Source organism: Perca flavescens, chromosome 17, assembly GCF_004354835.1.
Source record: "Perca flavescens isolate YP-PL-M2 chromosome 17, PFLA_1.0, whole genome shotgun sequence".
NCBI classification, from domain to species: domain Eukaryota; kingdom Metazoa; phylum Chordata; class Actinopteri; order Perciformes; family Percidae; genus Perca; species Perca flavescens.
The window spans coordinates 8970912-8990291 of record NC_041347.1 but is presented as its reverse complement, the minus strand read 5'-3'; the positions used below and the strand labels follow the sequence as shown (position 1 = coordinate 8990291).

At 40.4% G+C, this 19380-nt stretch overlaps 1 protein-coding gene across 2 annotated transcripts; it reads left to right on the top strand.

Moving 5' to 3' along the window:
* The first annotated feature begins 5337 nt into the window (after nucleotides 1–5337).
* On the top strand, nucleotides 5338–18235 carry si:ch211-125o16.4 (neuroblast differentiation-associated protein AHNAK). Of its 2 annotated transcripts, XM_028603618.1 has the most exons (6): nucleotides 5338–5379; nucleotides 10408–10520; nucleotides 12913–12996; nucleotides 13152–13269; nucleotides 13400–13575; nucleotides 13991–18235. In XM_028603618.1, the coding sequence occupies exons 3-6, from the start codon at nucleotides 12994–12996 to the stop codon at nucleotides 17894–17896; spliced, it is 4203 nt and encodes a 1400-aa protein (XP_028459419.1). In that variant the 5' UTR covers nucleotides 5338–5379; nucleotides 10408–10520; nucleotides 12913–12993; the 3' UTR covers nucleotides 17897–18235. The 2 variants fall into 2 exon arrangements, with proteins under 2 accessions (XP_028459419.1, XP_028459420.1); XM_028603619.1 differs by lacking the exon at nucleotides 10408–10520 and having other exon boundaries at nucleotides 5340–5379.
* The last annotated feature ends 1145 nt before the right edge of the window (nucleotides 18236–19380 follow it).

Genomic DNA, 19380 nt, shown 5'->3' with positions numbered 1-19380 from the left:
AATATGGTATGCTCATGAATATTTAGATGAGCTGCGCGCTGATTGGTTGAGCGAATCCCCATACACACACTAGAGACGCGCGCTGATTGGTTGAGCGAATCCCCATACACACACATTAGATACGCGTGCTGATTGGTTGAGCGAATCCCCAATACACACACACATCAGAGACAGCATCTCATATTCCAGACACTGCAATGTTTCATTACCAAATTCACTTCTGAGACTTTTTTATGCAATAAAAAAAAAAAATATATATATATAAAGCTCAAATATGGGCCTTTTTTTACGAAAATTGATGGCTAATTGCAAATTTGGTAAGACGTGTCGGACTTTAGGAGCTCCAAACAGTCTGACGAGAAAGCGGCAGCCTGCTGGGCTCCATACCCAGGGCAAAGTCACCCTTTGTGGATACTGCACTACCGGGGCTCCGCATCCAGCTGCCGGCATAACTATAGTATATTTACAGTTTGAATTTCATTACGACACTTATATCACAGCTACCCCAATGTCTTATAAAGATAAAAGCTAACAGCCCGATTTGAATTTAAGGCATTTTTATGAACGTGAGGGGTCTTGTCAGGAGGAGCACCAAGCTAGCTATGTGTCCCATTCAATACAAGGGGAAAATATCGCAGCTAGCTAGCTACACTTTCGGCATAACATAGTATATTTACAGTTTGAATTTCGTCACGCCACTTATATAACATCTACCCCTAGGTCTTATAAAGCTAACAATGGTGTCCGATTTCAATTTAATTAATTTTTGTGAACACTAGGGGTTTCGTTAGCTGCGACAGTTTAGTTTACAGTTTGAATTTCATCACGCCACCTATATAACCTCTACCCCAAGGTCTTATAAAGGTAGCAATAGTGTCCAATTTCAATATAAATTTTGTGAATTTCAGAGGAATTCTAAGAGGAGGCTAGCTAGCTCTCATTGATAGAGCTCCATCAATGAGACTCGCGGACAAGAGGTGTTTATTTCACCGATCATTTGTTGAAATAACTCAACACATTATAATTACACACATTAAAAGATTAAATGGAACTGTGGCAAGAGATTGCTGGCGTAACAAGCTCGCTGACTGCGCTCTCACTCACACACACCGGCCATTTAGCAGGAAGAGGGGAGCTGCAGGCCCTGGAGCTCTGTCAGGGCAGCAGCGTTTGGTAGTCCATTCACCCAAAAAACGGTGACTTTGCGCGGGTATGGAGTGCTGTGGGCTGCCAGCCGTGACGGAGCTCAGTCTACCTCACAGCAGGTCGGGGTGTGTGAAGGAAGGCAGGCCGGGCAGCGAGGCAGCAACACAGGCAGCACCGGCCTTTGAACTCCGACACACAGTTGGACAAAATTTGCAATTAGACATCAATTTTCGTAAAACGACCCATATTTGACCTCTAAATAGTTGATTTCTCGCATAAAAAAGACTCAGAAGTGAATTTAATGGTAAAATAGCAGATGAACAATGTATACAATTTCTAGATTTAATCTAGATTCAGAAGATTACCTGATCTCAGGTCAGTTGTGTAGTCTATGTAAATGTTGGGGCGTGACAAAGAGAGAAACTAGAGTCAAATGAGGAGGAGCCGCCGAGTTGACGTCAACTAGGTGGCTTGTTGAGATTTGCCCGTTTTCAGAGGCAGTTTCAAATTATGAGATTTACAGAGGAAAGAGGTGTCAATGGGATGTAGAGGTTCTATGTATGTCCTAGTTACCCACTAAACTGTCATTATTCAACTATGACAAGGTAAAATCAGTTTTGCATTCTAACACCCCTTTAAGCGAAGATACAAGAAGAAGGATGTCTTGGGGACCTCAAAACTAGCTCTCAGGTCTTCAAAACTCAACATACCTTTCTCATTGAATAGCTGGTCTAGAGTATAAATACCTCTATCACTCCACTGCTTACAAGCAAAAGGTTTGTTACCAGACATTAGGTGTATGTTGTGCCAAATTTGGGTGTTCAAATGCCACTTATTGGTGTATTGTAGGTGCTCCTCCACAAAGTTGGTCAATGTGTTGGTGATAATAGGGCAATAGGCTAGCATACACTTTTTTGGACACACACCTACAAAGGTGAGGTCTTGCAGTCTTAGACTTCCAGTGAGATTTTGCTCCATTTCTCTCCATGGGACTGTAGATGAAGGGTCCATCCACACTCTGAGGGCCCGTAGCTGAAAGGCTCTGTGGTACACTTTAAGGTTGGGGAGGGCCGGGCCTCCCGTGTTTATGGTACGTTGTAAGGTAGAGTATTTTAGCCTAGGTTGTTTATTATTCGAAATATACTGCTGAATTACGTATCAAGTTTCTTCCAGAAATCTATTGGTGGGGGTAGGGGGATCATTGTACTAAATTCACAGGAGGAACTATTTTCATTTTAACGACAGCAATCCTGGACCGTAGCGATGCCGGCAGCGCAGACCAATTGGTCAGATCTCTTTGAACACTACTTAGTATAGTTTCATAGTTGTCCTGGAACACTCGCTGTAGCGATGCGTGAATGGTGATGCCCAAATATGTAATTTTGCTTTGGGTTGGTATTGTAACATAACTGGATGAAGCCACATGCTTGTTATTCAATAAAAGAAGATTAGATTTATTCCAGTTAATTTTATAGCTGGAGATTGAGCCAAATTTGTTGAAGATCTTAAGAATTTTGGAAATAGATTCCTCCAGCTCAGAAATGTACAACAAAAGATTGTGCGCAAATAATGATATTGAACTGCTATTGGATTTAATCTGGATACTACATATTTCATTTTGCCTAACGGTTCAAGAGACATTGCAAACAGGCATTGGAAAGCGGGCATCCCTGTCGAGAGCCACGCTCGATGGGAAATGGCTGTGAACACAGGACATTGGTTGAGACTATGGCCGTGGGATTTGTATATAAAGTACGTACCGTGTCAATGAATTTGGCTCCCAAACCAAGCCTCTCCATTACTTGCCACAAGTAGTTCCACTCTAGGCGGTCAAAAGCCTTTTCCTTGTCCACTGATAAAACTGCTGCCGTTGTTGGGAGGTTTTTGGCTTCTTCTATTACATGAAATACTCTGCGTACATTGTCTGCAGCTTGACGCTTTGGTATAAAACCTGATTGGTCGGGGTGGAGTAGCTTCTCGATAAAGCGCTCTAAGTGGAGAACCAGGACTTTGGAATAAAACTTAATATCAGTCCCGATGAGGCTGATGGGCCTGTAATTTGAACAATCCTCAAGATCTTTGCCCTTCTTTGGCATAACTGAGATTAGCGCAGTGTTGGTTTGTTGGTGGAAAGTACCGTTCTCTATGGCTGAAGTTAAAGCTTGTAAAATGGTCGGTCCTAATATGTCAAAATACTGTTGAAGAAGTTCTGATGGAATTCCATCCAACCCTGGCGTTTTCCCTTTTTTAGCTGTTTTTAACGCTGATTTAAGTTCCTCTAACGTTATAGGTTGACCCAGTTCTTCTGTCTCCTCTGGGTCAAGAAGAGACAGGTTTAGCTCTTTTAGGAACTCCTGGCACTGTGTCGGATCTGGGTTGCAGGAGGATTCATACAACTTTGAATAGAAGGATTGAAAAGTGGCGCTGATATCCTTAGGATTTGTTGAGATACTGATGGATGCTGTTGATAGCAGCTCTGGATTTGTTTTATTTTAATTTCAGAGCCAGCAATTTGCTTGTTTTACAGCCGTTAAAATAGCAATTTTGCCTCACTCTGTGCATTATGAACTGAGCTCTCCTTAGCAGATCATTTAGCTCTGTTCGACTTATGACTAGAAGAGTATGTGTAGATTTAGAAAAACAAGTCTTAAGAGACTGCTCTAACGATTTACAACGTTCTTCCATCTCCCCAATCCTTGCCTCTCTTTTCCTCTTCAAGTTGACTGTGAAGGAGGATGTACAATCTCTAATAAATCCTTTAGTTGCCTGCCACGTATATGCAGGGTCAGAAACTGAGTTGGTGTTGATGGATATAAACTCTTGAATTATTAAATTGCCATCTCCTAGATCTTTCTCCTAACATATCACAATGGAATGTGGTTATCAGCGCATTGTGATCAGATAGAATTGCTGGTTCTATTGCTATCGTGTGGAACATTGCCTTAAGCTCACTGGAGCACAAAATATAATCAATACGGGAGTGGGTGAGGTGAAGAAGGTGTAAGGTAATCCTTGCTAATAGGATTGTGCATCCTCCATATATCTGTAAAATGGTGGGATTCCACAACCACTCTAAACATGTCTGATATGTGTTTTTGGGCTTTCATGTGATTGACCCCTGATCTATCCTGATTTAAATCTAGTACCACCTTCATGTCTCCCCCTATAATTAGTGAACATTCATTGAGAGAAAGCAATTCATTGGTTAGGCCCGGGAAAAAACTTTCATCATATGTAGCCGGTGCATATACCGAGACAAAGGCTATTTTCCTACTCCTTATCGTAGTACATATAGAAGATATCCTGCCTGAAGAGTCCTTACTGCTTTTGCTACGGTGAGGGTGCACTTTCGCAACAGCAACACGATGGAGCCCTTGGTTTTGGTGTCGTCACCAGATGAGACAGCAACCTTGAAATATTTTTTTATAGAAGATTTACATCTCTTTTACATAAATGTGATTCTTCAATAAGCGCCACGTATATGTTTTTCCTTTTTAGATAGTCCAGGTGTAAGGTTTAGCCCCATGGTGGAAGGAGAAGACATGGACTCAGGAGTTCTTCACCAGGTGCTTTGATTTATTTCTTCCCCGTTCACGGGGAAAGCGCGGTAGTGCATGAATGAATTATTACAAAAATATATCAAAAATAACAAGGAACCTAAGTACAAACTATTTAAATTATCATACTAAACAAATATTAAACAATACAAAAGCCTGAATCAGGCCCTGACTATTGGGCTTTAGCACCTGCACCTGCACCTGCACCTGCACCTGCACCTGCACCTGCACCTGCACCTGCACCTGCACCTGCACCTGCACCTGCACCTGCACCTGCACCTGCACCTGCACCTGCACCTGCACCTGCACCTGCACCTTTCCAGGCCAAAACTGTTCTGCCCCAAGGAGCCTCTGCCTCCTTCCTTTATATCTGAAGCTCCTCCTACAAGACAAACCAAAGTTAATTTGAAATCAATCAAACCCCATCATGTTACCTCAACATTCCAAAACATTTCTGGCTACATCAATACACAAGATACCAACTATAACACCAGTAATTAAATGTTACATGCTGAACACGCTTCTCAAAAACAGAAAACTTTAGACACTCCAGTACCCCCCTCTGTACTGGCTTACAGTTGAACCGTTCCAGGTCTTCCCCGCTATAAATTACTCCAGACTCTGCCACTTCCTGTTTGCCGCTTCGACCCAGCTCCCTGCTTGACAATGAGAACAGGTGAATGAGACATTTTAATGACCTTGGGTAAATCCATTAACCTAAAATAAATGACTTGACATTAACGGTGTATTTATCAAATCATGCTTTCTACTCTTTCGACTAGTACTTAACTACATTGAAAGGAAATAACATGAATTGACAAGCCATGTGTCCATTGATGCTAGCCCACATGCTAATGGTAATGCTAATGCTAACAGTCATATGCTAATGCTCATGCTAGGGTTAGTTTAGCATGCTAGGACCAATGCTACCATTGGCTTAATTGAAGGCATGGGGTAACCCCATGACACCAGGAATTTAGCTCATTTGATCGGCCCGTTTAGCCCCCCGATGTTACCTGAAAGGATTGAAAGTTCAGCCATCTTCAAAATTTACATGCCTACCTGTCTCGAGTACCCTACCGAAATACACTGACAAATCTGTTGCAAAGGGTGAACTGTTAGCTCTGAGCAAGGTGTGATAAAAACCTAAAAAATAAAATGAATCCCCTAACCCTCTGAGACTGCAGACCCCCTCCCCTATTTATAAGATGCGTGACCACATCAAACACAGTTTGCGCAAAACTCCAGCTCAAAACTGCCCTTCCTGTCTAAAGTCACAGGTTAATTGAAACAGGTCTAGTGAATTCTTATGTTAAACAGATGCTGCCACTTTTCTGACTGTTTTCCTAGCTGCTACATATTCTAAACATGAAAGAACCAAACTAAAATGATGATATAACCGCATAAATGTAATAAATAATGGGAGTGGGGCTTCATTCTCTGCTCCACCATATCTTTACATAGCAAATATTTGTTTCTTGCTAGTTTAATGTTAATGTTAAAAATAAGTCAATACATTTGAAATCTTATTCAAGTCTCAAATCTATACAACCCGGGTAAAGTGTTTTCAACTGTAGGGTTCTCAGAGTCCAATAAAATCCAGTTTTCTGGTAACTAGTGTTGGTCTGGGGAGGGGGAAGACAGACACATCTGGAGGAGACTGAGTCTGAAAACATTTGGTGATGCTAAGAGAAGCTATTGTTTCACCATGGGAAATGAAGCTTGACCCATAGTAGAGACTATATATATATATATGTGTATATATATATATATATATATATCCCTGAACGTTAAGTAAAGTGACATATAAATCATCGAAGAGTTGTTTTAATCTTTTGATTTTGAGGTAACTGCAGTTTGGCCACAGATCTCTATGGAGCTGAAACTCCCATATCAAAATGCTTCCTTCATAGCTGAAACATGCTGCCAACGGACAGTTAACTAATCACCACTCCTTTGTAGCAGAGTAGATGGAGCTGTGATTAGAGATTAGATTAGATCATTTGCCCCCCCACCCTTCTGTATTATCAGTGTTCTGTGACTCCTATGTGGAAGATGGCTTTTATTTTAGACATCCTTGGTTAAGGAAGTCATTGTGCTAGAAAAGGCGCTAACATCAAGCAGGACTCTGACATGCTAACTCACTCCTCTAGAGTTTCTATTGCTCATCGTTCAGCTATTGTCTTCCAATGAGAACTCCCTTCTAAATCTCTGCTGTACAAAGTCATCACATTAATTGGCTGGCTGGGTTGGTTAGTGACTCATGCTGCATAGCTTGGCATGCATCTTTGTAAAGTGAATATTGGAGCAATGCTACAAAATAACTGAAGTGCCTTCCAACCGAAAGCAAATGTCATGTTGTGGTTGCTGGATCTCTGTGAAACAATAGGTCATACCTTATATCGGGGCTTCTCAAACGTATCACTCGAAGCTCCGCATCGGACATTTTTTTAAGGTTAGGGATCAGGAACGATGGGCAATAACAAAAACAGTTATTCAACTTAATAATAACTTTTAGGCAACATATATTTAAGTTGAGTACTCGGTTTTCCTGGTAAACCTTTGTACAAGTAGCAGTGCCATCAAACACTCCTGCATTCAGCAATGTATAAGTATAGAAGTATTAACAACAAAATACTGCATATGTAAAATATTTAAAGTAAAAGTACTCGTTATGCAGAATCATCATTATTGATGTGTTAATATGTATCCAGTACTTTGCTGTAGTTGGTCAAGGCAGAGCTAATTTTAACTGCGTCATAAACTGTTAGCTAGTTTTATCCACATATTCTTCTTGTTTTTAAATGTGCTTTATAAATATATTTGGATTGGATATTAGAGTACTTTAACGTGATGCTTCTTCTATTTTGTACTGTATGTGAAATGTTACAGTAATCTCACAGTGGATTAAAAATTACAATATTTCCCAGTGTGTGACTGAATGGAACCAGGCTTCTCAGTCAACTGTCAAACCTCTGATCAAAATTATACAAACAAGCCCTGAAAATAAATGGATCACTGTATAATTCTGAAAAGTTGCTCAACTATGACCGCTTTCTCAAGTTTCTTTTTACATTTTTAAACATGTAAACAGATTCACCCCAACTGTACTTTGTCTAAATGTCACAAACAAATACCAACAGAACAGCCACATGGGGATCAGCAAATGACAACTGCAGGGCGCAGAACTACTTTGGGTCACTCATCTTTTTCAGTGAAAGGAATACGTTTGGAATGACTGACCAAAAGAAATTAAAACACAATCTCATCTGAAAATGTTTTACCTCCCTCAGTCTTTTTTACATAAACTGGACACCCTACTCTTTTATTTGGAATAAAAAGGTCCCTAGGTTGCATAAACAATATTTACAGAAACCCAAACCACTTGGGGGGATGGCTCTCCCCAATATGACATTCTATTACTGGGCCGCTAATATTAGAATTCTAAAATTCAGGTTCCAATATGAAACTTTAGATCCCGCACCCACTTGGGTAACCATGGAGGCATTTTCTACTAAACCAGTTTCATTTAAGGCTGTAATGCATTCTTCTACCTTATCCTCCACTTCTCCGTACAGTAAAAATGTGCTTGTGAGAACTTCTCTTAGAATTTGGGCTCAATTCAAATACTGTTTTGCTTAACAATCTTTCTCCTCCCAAGCTCCAATAGCAACTAATCACACTTTCCTCTCTTAGACAATGCTTTTTTCAGTTTGGTCCAATCAAGGCATAGTATCATTTCAGGATTTATACATTGAAAGTCCCATGGCATGAACATTTCACTTTATGAGTTGTTTTTTTTAAACATTAATATGAGTTCCCCCAGCCTGCCTATGGTCCCCCAGTGGCTAGAAATGGTGATAGGTGTAAACCAAGCCCTGGGTATCCTGCTCTGCCTTTGAGAAAATGAAAGCTCAGATGGGCCAATTCTCCTTATGAGGTCATAAGGAGAAAGGTTACCTCCCCTTTCTCTGCTTTGCCCGCCCAGAGAATTTGGCCCACCCATGAGAGAGAGACATCATGGCTTTCAAATGAGCAAAGGGGCAGTTGGTCAAGGCCACACCCCCACCCTCCACTTCCTAAATATCACTTTTTTAGATACCTACAAGTTCGTAGTTTTGCTTGCACAACCTTACCAAACTTCCCCAATTTGCCCAACGAGTCACCTCTTGTTCATTGAAAGGGTTCATTTCAGATATTTATAATCAAATTCTCTCTCTTCATCCAGATCCACTGGATCCCATAAGAGCCTTGTGGCATGAGGATTTGGGGGAGGAGTTATCTGAGGTCGTTAAAATCTTCGTTAAATCTTCAATATGTGCGCGCCATGGCCTTATTCAGTGCAAAATTCTGCACCGTACGTATTACACTAAAGAGAGGCTGGCTAGGATCTACAAAGATATATCTCCAGAATGCGATGGATGTAAGCTAAACCCCAGCCAATCTAATTCATATGTTCTGGCTCTGCCCATCTCTGCATAACTACTGGACGGATATTTTCTAAACTATTTCAGACATAGTTGAAAAGAGGATTGAGCCGAATGCTCTCACCGCATTGTTTGGTGTCTCAGGGATCTTCAACAGGGGGTCCTCAGAGTCACTGCAGGGGTGCCTCCAAATTATTGTTAATTGTTGAAAGTTTTTTCAAAAATGAAAAAGTCTTAACATGATTCTAATGTTATAATAATATTATTAGCAAATATAAATCCCCAGTGATGATAGTCTTACTGGCCAATAGGTAATGTAGTCACTAAGGTAGCCATCCACAGATACAGTTCATCCCAAAGGATTGACTGTTCCACATGTATGTGTAACATTAAAACATGATTTATAAAATCATGCCAATAATTATTAGGCTATTTATATAGCTTAGTATTCTATGCAGAAAAAGGTATCTATAAATGCTTTAGGCTGCCCTAAAAGTTATTGTGGGACCAGATTAATATGCAACTTCCATTTTATACAATATATGTAGTAGGGGGTCCCTGATCCGTCTCTCTATCAGTTAAGGGATCCTTGGCTTAAAAAACGTTGAAGACCCCTGCTTTAGGATTAATGTTTTGCTGAATTTGGATGCTGTACATGTGTCTGTATTTTTATTACTGACTTTAGGGGGGCTGTGTTTTGTGTTGTTTATTTTGTTTTGTGTATGTAAGCAAAAAAGGAAACTTGTTTTTTTATATATTTTTTTTTTTAACTGCTTTTGTATTGCTGTTTTGAAATTAATAAACAAACTTGGGAAAAAAAGAAAGAAAATAAGGTCAGGTTAAGTGAGACTCAGTGTGGGGGTTCTGTCTGAGGTACTTTCACCCGAGATGATCTCAATAACATTAAATGCCAGTGCATGGCCTGCTGTATCAAAGCAAAAGTACCAAAAAGTGATTACAAAAAATATGTGTTGGCATCAGAATGTCAGATATCAAAATGGAAGCGAAATGAAGTGTGTGAGTGAAGTGTTTGTGTGTGAGACAGGGTTGCTACGTGTCTTTTCTTTGTAAACCTGGTTAGTCCTGTTAGGAAGGAGTGGTGTGTTTCTCATCAGGTTTCGGCTGCCACCATGCCTGTGAGACTGTCTCTGTGACATAGTTTAAAGGCGAGGTGTGTGTGTATATGTGGGAGTGTGTGTTGCAAGGGTAAAAGGGTACTAGGCAGTAGGAGAGGTGGCTCTAATGCGGCCCAACCTGTTCTCCTGGCTTGCTTTTAGGCATTTAACTGCAGATCCATCCCATCGTGCCTGACAGAGCAGCAGTGATACACTGACGAGGAGACATCTGTCCCTGGGCTTTCCTGAGGAGGCGTCTCTGCCAGCAGTACACGGTGAGGCCATACAGTGTTGTCTATAGCCTCTTTTTGTTTTTGGATGTTTATAATATGTTGTATCTTCTTGTGTCTAAGAAGGAAACTGATAAGTGCAGTTGAAAATAACTTTATGACTTGCAAGTAAGGTTTGGTGCATGATACTCACTAGGTTTAAAACCCCTGTGTTGACTTTGGGTCAAATTGACCCGTTTTCAATTTTTGTTTTATATCAGAAAATATGGGACGTAGAAATAAGCGCTGAAAATGTGTAGAAGAAAAATATTACAATTTAAAACGTTGGAAAAAGCAAAAACTGTGAAAAAAAAGTGTCAAACGTCGAAAAAAATAAGTGTTTTTTTCAAGGTTGAAGAGAAGCCAACACAAGGGTTTAAAGGAATCTGAAAATAGTAAATGTGTGAAATTGTAGGTCCATATTCTTGACATACAGTTTGTTGGAATTATATATTGTCTTATAATACTTTCCAAATGTGTCTTTTACAATTTAGTTTTTCAAAAATGACCCAGTTGCAAAGTCAAGCTCTTTGGAAAGGTGTTACAGTTTCTGGCATTAACAACAGGTTCAGTATTGCTAATAAGTGCTGTTGTCAGTGTGACATACTAGGACATACCAAACACTGCTGTCACTGCTTCACACCCTGCTGGGACACACTGTGGTTGGCATCACTGCTGTTTCAGAGGAAACACCTATTAACCACACTGCTCTGATGATGTTTTTTAAATATCTCGTGACTGTACTGATGTTCCGGTTTCCTTTGAATTGCTCATTTCTGGTTTGGGGAAGTAAAGCCTGAAGCTGCTGTGCAGTTATGTCGTAACTGTATTTCTTATTTCTTTGGAAATAATGGACGTCTGTGCAGGAGCATCAGCGATTCTAGAAAGTGGCGATATGATAACCATTGTCCCCTGATTTATATTTGCAGCTCTCATTCTATATCTCCTCAGAAAACAATGCATTAAGCATATCAGTCAACAGGTTATTAATGTGGCCTGTCATCGCACACAGCAAGGTTGTAGATTTTTTCGTCATAACTATTTGAGCAGTTTTGACTGCTGAGTTGTTTGTCTGCTTACAGGACCTAATCAACTTTCATAGATGTGTCTGTTCATGTCTGTTGCATTAACAGTGATGGGTGCTGACCGATTGATACCAAGTCTTTTCGGAGCATTATTGGACAGTTTGGATCTTTGTGGAAGAAAAACTCCTTGATTCCCTTTTTCTGAGGATTTGTTTCACCGCCCAGTATTACTAAATGTAAAGCCTGATCTGTCCTTTTTTATGCGACCGTGCTGCAGGTGAATTACATTAGCATTTCCATGAGATGTTGGGGTGTGGTTTAGGGGAGGGCTGTGTGTGTGTGTGTGTGTGTGTGTGTGTGTGTGTGTGTGTGTGTGTGTGTGTGTGTGTGTGTGTGTGTGTGTGTGTGTGTGTGTGTGTGTGTGTGTGTGTGTGTGTGTGTGTGTGTGTGTGTGTGTGTGTGTGTGCGCGCGCGCTGAGCGGTGTGACAGGTCAGTCAGAATGCATCCAAACCAACTAGTTGAGATGCATACATTCCCCTGAACAAACATGGCAGAGGATTTGGATTCCTGAAGTGTGAGGTGTCGTAGTTTTTCTGTCAGTCAGGGTCCAAAAATGAGGCAGGTGAAGAACTTTAAGCACAGGCTAGATCTACAGACAGCTGGTGGAAATCATCTCTACAAGCTATAATGAAGATCTTCAGCTAGTGCTTTACTCATACTATGAATTGTAATGGTTTTCTTCGTACTATTGTCATCTTATCTTCTTTTATGTCTAAAGATCAACTTTGATGTTCTAATGTGTGTGCTCATCTGGGGTCAAATATCAGCAACTGCTAAAGATTTTAGGTAAAAGGTTGAAATGTATGGAACATGTCTGTTTGAGTTAAAACCTGATATGCATAGCGACACATGGTACCTGTTTATTTGGCAGTACTACTTCTTTCTACACACCCGTGCAGCACTCCATGCAGACTGCATTGTGACTGAGTACTACTTCTTACATCAGTTTATACCAAATCAAACCAAGACCATCACTTGTCCACATTCACTTCAATAATATTAATTGTGGACATTCCTTAAACTGATTGCATACTGGAAACCTGAACTGGTAATTTATTTATTTATTTTTTTAGTGCCGTGAAAACCATGTTGCAGGCTGTTTTCATGAATAAGGATAATGACTTACACTAATCTCAGTCGGTAGAGATTTCACTTTTGTTTTCAAACATTCTTAAAAGACTGAAACAGTAATCATTTGTTAAAAATCCTGCATTTCTTCCCTGCATCTTCTTCTTTCATAAGGTACAATGTATAGTTATGTCACTGATTTATCAGTTCATAACTAAAGTTGCTTTTCTCTGATGTTTTACAGATAACTTTGCTGTGGTTTGGAGTTTCTATGGTTTCTTGTATAACTTCCAGGATATGTGGATGTAACTACATCTAAGACATTATGGTAAGTATGAAAAGCCAACATAAAAAATGGCTAAATATGTGTGATAGCAATTGTCTTTATGACAAAATGTCACTGTAGTAGAACACATGGTGCAAATGTGTGACAATGGTGCAAAGTGTCTTATCATATGTACTTTAAACTACTTTTAAACATAGAGCGGGGACAGCAAGAGTAGAGGTTTCTCAGAAAGCCTGTTCCTAGACGACTCTGAGAAAGGAGTCATTACCGGAGTCCCAGATAACAGAAATGCTGCAAAGAGTGGCCTAAACGCAGGTAAGAGAAAAACAAGTTAACGTTGTAACTCATATATTATTCTTGCTGCAGGTTTGGAAGGCTCAACCAGTAACTGCAGATAAAGGATTCAAACATGCTGGTTTTGATGAGTTGTTTCTACTTGTTCCAGGGGATGAGATTGTTGCAGCCACTATACAGCTAGACCACCTCAACAAAAATGAAGTGCTGAACATCCTGAGGGTCCTGGAGCCTTATAATCACAACATGAAGTTTCTGACAAAGAAGCAGCTAAACGCCAGTGCTGGCCTTGGCTCCCTGGGATTAGATCTCAAAGACCCTACAAAGGTAAATGCCACAAGGGTTTGTTCCCCAAATTAAAAATGAAACACTTAGCTCTAGTCCTGGGATTGTGTTTCAAAAGTAGTTTCAATAAAACAAATATCTCTAAACTTGGGCATATAAAACCTACCAAAATATGTTTTGGACCCAGTCTGATGTGAGCCAACTGTTGTATGGTCTATAGGCTAGCATTAATCTAGGAAAACTCATCGTCCACTGATAAGATGTTATTTTCTCCCAGGGCACTTCAAAAATCCCTAAACCCCACAACAGATGCTTGCTTTGCACATTTTATTAATGAATTATGCAAATAATTGTTTAAATAGTTACAGCAGCTCTCCGACACAGTGTAACTGAACGGTAGCTGATTAATGCTTTAATCATCGTTAACCTACTTTGTTTATCACTCCATTACCAACAGATGCTCAACCTCAAGAAGGATATGTCACTGGATGCATCAGCTGAGGCACCAGTTATTTCCCTTGATGGCCTGAGTGGAAAGCTAAATGCTGCACAGGGGTTGGGGGGTGAAATAGGTGGTCCCACTCTCAATGGAGACCTTCCCAGTCTCAGTCTAAATAAGCGCTCAGCTGATGCTAGTGCCAAGTTCACAATGCCCTCCCTAGGACTGACTGGACCAGATATAAAAGGAGATCTAGACAGCAGCCTCAAAGCACCTGATGTCAGGGTCTCAACTCCCAAGCTCAACACCCCCAGTTCCTCGCTTGAGAAACCAGAAATCAAGTCAGGCAACATGAAATACAACGCCCCGAAATTCTCGATGCCAAATTTCAATCTGCCTCACCTCAAACCGCCAAAAGCAAAAATGGATGTTTCTGGTGATCTCCCTTCTGTCAGTGGAAATGTAAATACCCCAGAGCTCAATCTGGCAGCCCCAAAATTAGATCTTAAAAGTCCAGATTTGAACCTGAATGGGTCAAAAGTGGATCTGAATGGTCCTAATGTAAATTTAGCAACCCCAAATGCTGACATAGAGGCACCCTCAGGCAAAGTCAAGTGGCCCCATTTAAAATGGAAAGGTCCCAAAGTTAAAGGACCGGATGCCGACTTAAATGCTGACCTGTCTGCACCTAATTTCAGCCTCACCAAACCAAAGATTGAAGGGGATCTAAGTGCACCAGATGTTGACATTAACTGTCCCAAAGCTGACATCAAAAGCCTTGATCTAGATCTTCAAAACCCAAATCTTGACATTGATGCTCCATCTGGTAAAATCAATTGGCCTCATTTGAAATGGAAGAAACCCAGACTTAATGGCTCAAAAGCTGAGCTGGACTTAGATGCAAACCTGAACACACCTTCTCTTCCAAAAGTGGAGGGTGGAATAAATTCCCCAGATTTTGACATTAATTTGCCAAAGGCTGACCTTAAAGTCCCTGATCTAGACATGCAAACCCCAAATATTGATGTAGAGTCTCCATCTGGTCAGATCAACTGGCCTCACCTGAAATGGAAGAAGCCCAAACTTCAAGGCCCAAAAGCAGACTTAGGCATAGATGCAGACCTAAACACACCAGATTTAAATGTCTCAGCGCCGAAGATTAATGTACCAAATGCTGAGCTGAATCTTCCAAAATCTGACCTTAATGGCCCCAATGTAGATTTTGAGGGCCCAGATCTTGGAATTGACGCTCCATCAGGCAAAATTAACTGGCCTCATCAGAAGTGGAAGAAACCCAAACTTAATGGCCCAAACACTGATATGGACCTGAATGCAGATCTGAGCACACCAGATGTTGATCTCTCTGTTCCATATGTTGATCTGAATTTACCCAGAGCTAATGTTGATCTTAAAGCACCAAATGCTGACATTGACGCTCCTTCTGGCAAAATCAAGTTCCCAACACTCAAAAAGCCCAAGTTCCAGCTTTCTGGGGCAAAGATGAAAGGCCCAGATGTTGACCTTGATGCAGATGTTAAAGCACCTGACCTCAGTCTCTCTGCTCCATCACTTAATGGACCTGATTTTGATCTGAATTTACCCAAAGCTAATGTTGATCTTAAAGCACCAAATGCTGACATTGAGGCTCCTTCCGGCAAAATCAAGTTTCCAACACTCAAAAAGCCCAAGTTCCAGCTTTCTGGGGCAAAGATGAAAGGCCCAGATGTTGACCTTGATGCTGATTTAAAAGCAACTGACCTCAGTCTCTCTGATCCATCACTCAAGGGACCTGATGTTGATCTGAATTTACCCAAAGCTGATGTAGATCTTAGATCACCAAATGCAGACATTAAGGCTCCATCTGGGAAGTTTAAACTTCCAACTCTTAGAAAGCCAAAGTGGTCAGTCTCAGGTCCTAATGTTAATGGTCCAGATACAAATCTAAATGCTGATGTTTCAGCCCCTGACTTGAGTCTCAGAGCTCCAAAGTTTGATGGCGAGTTAAATGCACCAGATGTAAATCTAAACTTACCAAAAGCTGACCTGGAAGGCCCTAAGCTAGACATTAATGCTCCAAATGTTGAAGGTTCTTCTGGAAAATTAAAATGGTTCAACTTCAATAAACCCAAGTTTGGCACACTGAAGGGTCCAAAGGGTGACATTGATGCTCATGTGAAGGTACCTGACATGGACCTCAAAGCACTTGATGCGAATTTGAGTGCACCACATTTTTCAGCACCAAATATTAAGGGTGGGATTAAGGCTCCAGACCTCAGCATCGGCATGCCTAATGCTAAAGTCAAAGGTCCAGATGTAGATCTTAGTGGTCCAGATATCAACCCAGATATTGACATACCCGATGGTAAGGTGAAGTTACCTAAACTTAAACTCCCGAAATTCAATGGGCCAAAAGCCAAGGCTCCTGATTTAAAAGCACCAGACATTGACGCCAGTGTTGTCTTACCTAAAGGTGATGTGGATGCACCTAATGTAGACCTAAAAGCATCAGGTCTCTTCTTGTCTGCACCAAAAGTTGGTCTTGATGCACCAGATCTCAATATTAATTTACCAAAAGCTGATCTAAAAGGTCCCAATGTAGATGTTCAAGCTCCAGAGGTTGACTCCCCAGCTGGAAAAATCAAGATACCCAAAATAAATTTACCAAGGTTTGGCTTACCGAGGGTAAAAGGACCTAATCTCGATGTTGATGCTGACAATGTCTCTATTCCTGATGTAAATCTTAAATTGCCAACAGCTGATGCCAAAGCACCTAACTTGAATCTTTTTGCCCCCACTATTAAAGGAGATCTCAGTACTCCAGATCTGGATGCTGATCTCAAGACAGATATTAACCTTTCGGCCCCCAAAACAAACATCGGTGTACCGGACTTAAATCTTTCTACACCAAAGATTAAGGCTCCACATATGAACCTTAATTTGCCCAAAGCTGATGTAAAGGGACCCAGTCTGGATCTACCAAAAGCAGACCTTCAGGTACCTGATCTCAACTTGAATGCCCCAGCTCTCAGCCTGTCTTCACCAAAAATTGATGGAAACCTCTCAGCACCAAACATAGACACCAAGTTGCCAAAAACTAAACTGGAAGCACCAAATGTGGCTATCAACCTGCCCAAAACAGACCTCAAAGGACCTGATGCACAGTTAAAGACACCAGGTCTAGATTTTGATTCCCATCTGGGGGAATTTAATATGCCTCATTTCAAGCTTCCAGAACTGGGTCTTTCAAGTCCTGAAGTAGAAGTTCCCAGTGTTCATCCTTCAGTGGAGGCTGGAATCAAGGCACCAAAGGTCAACATAGGCACTACTATGGGAGACATCAAAGAACCCGAAGCTACAAATGTAGATGCCAATCTTGAAAATTCAAAATTGTCAAGTTTGAAGTTTCCAAAGTTGAACTTTCCAGAGCCTAAAATTAAAGCAGCAGAGGTGTCTAATGCTGAGGCAGAGGTTCCTGTATTCAAAGTCCACAGACTACCCAGGAACAGCATTGATGACATTGCAGGAACTAGTGATACCTTTGACTTATTAAAACTTAACACAGAGGTAAAGGATTATATCGTCAGCAAAGGGATACGCTTGCCAGTGGTAAATGCAACATCAAAAGCAGGAGGAAAGATTGACCTTATGGAGAGATTGAAAATGTCAAAGAAAAAATCACCCTCAGGTACCCTCTCACCATCTGATATCGATCTCAAGCTCTCCGCCCCATGTCTTGATGTCAGTGCCTTGACAAAAGAAGGAGATTCTGCTTTGGTGAGAGGAGGTACTTTCAAAGTAGAAAAGCCAGAGTCCACACTGGGCTTGACAGCCCCTGAAATTTCGGCATTAGATGCAAATGACAAATTGTCATTGAGCCTCTCCAATATGCTTGGCCTTAATATCAAGGATTCAGATACTGACTGATTCCTTTTAGGCAAATCTGATAGGTAAAGCTTTAGTCCAGAAACATTGTAAATACATCTTACTTTACCAATTTTCTTCCTTAAGTTTGTGACCCTAAACTCAGATGTTGATGTAATGTTTACTTTACGCTTGCCACAGTTTTTTGCAGATAATGCAGCTACAGTACCCTCCTTGTGTAATAACTTTAAGTAGCCAAGTGAAAAAACTTGTTTTTATAAACTATGTGTATATTCCTGTTATTTATATAAGCTTTTTTCTAATTGTTGATTTGGAAGTATGTTACCTATTACATAACTGCCTCAATATTGCATGTGATCACATTGACCTGTTTAAGTTTCTGAGAAGTGCATTACTTTACCTTTAAATTTTTGAAAGAGAATTGCATGAATTAATATATTTGTTAATTGTTTTCTTCAATAAATAACTATACATTTAATATACTTGTGATTCTTTAATAAAAAAAGAGATAATACTACTAAATTAATAATTTGTTGGTTTGCATCCAAAGTAAATGATTGTATGAAAAAGAGGCTTTCCACTTTTTATTTTACAGATCCATATTTATGTGACAAATTCCTGGGAAGCTCCCTGGGGAAAAAACTATGGATTTCCTCAAGCTCAACTCAACTAAATATTATAGAAACTTTACTTCATATAAGTTGAATTGTACGCTTAACTATTTAACGCATTACATTCCCTTTCGGGTCTGCAATGCACAATCAAGTTGTAGACATTTTTTTCAGGACAACCTGGGCTATCAGGATGTATGCTGCTGGGATGTCAAATGAATGTATAAATTGGTGTATAGACAAAAAAAAAAAAAAATTGAAATTGAAATCTAACAAATGTATTGAAATCACACAGAGAACAATAATGAACATGGCTTTTGGAAATTGTTATCCCAAGTCTTGTCAATCAGAGGAAACCAGAATGTATTCAATTCAATTTTATTTATAGTGATAAATCATAACAGGAGTTATCTCACGACACTTTACAGATGGATTAGGTCTAGACCACACTCTATAATTTACAAAGACTCAACAATTCCCCCTAAGAGCAAGCATTTGGTGTGATAGTGGCGAGGAAAAACTTCCTTTTTACAGGCAGAAACCTCAGACAGAACCTGGTTCTTGGTGGGGGGCCATCTGTCGCTGCCGGTTGGGAGAGGGAGGGAGAGAAAGAGAGAGAAAGATACAGAAATACGACTTAATATAATTATAGCAGTGGGCATAATGAGGAACAGTGGCAATTATAGTAACAGTAAAGATAATAGAACTAGGACTAATATAACTAGTATTAATAGTAGTGGGGCGTAGCAGGGCGTGGAGCAGGACCACGGCAGCATCTGTGAAAATGATCCAGGTGCCACCACAATTCAAGGACATTTTCGAGGCAAGAAAACACAAGGACTTCAGGGAATACTGTCTACTCTGAGACATCAGGAGGCCAAACCACACTCATTTCCACATCAGGGCTGCCTGAAT

Excerpts from the sequence above, each read along its gene's own strand:
- si:ch211-125o16.4 (XM_028603618.1), top strand. Across the intron at positions 13,270-13,399 it reads AAAGAGTGGCCTAAACGCAG|GGGATGAGATTGTTGCAGCC; the intron begins GTAAGAGAAAAA and ends TACTTGTTCCAG. Across the intron at positions 13,576-13,990 it reads ATCTCAAAGACCCTACAAAG|ATGCTCAACCTCAAGAAGGA; the intron begins GTAAATGCCACA and ends CATTACCAACAG.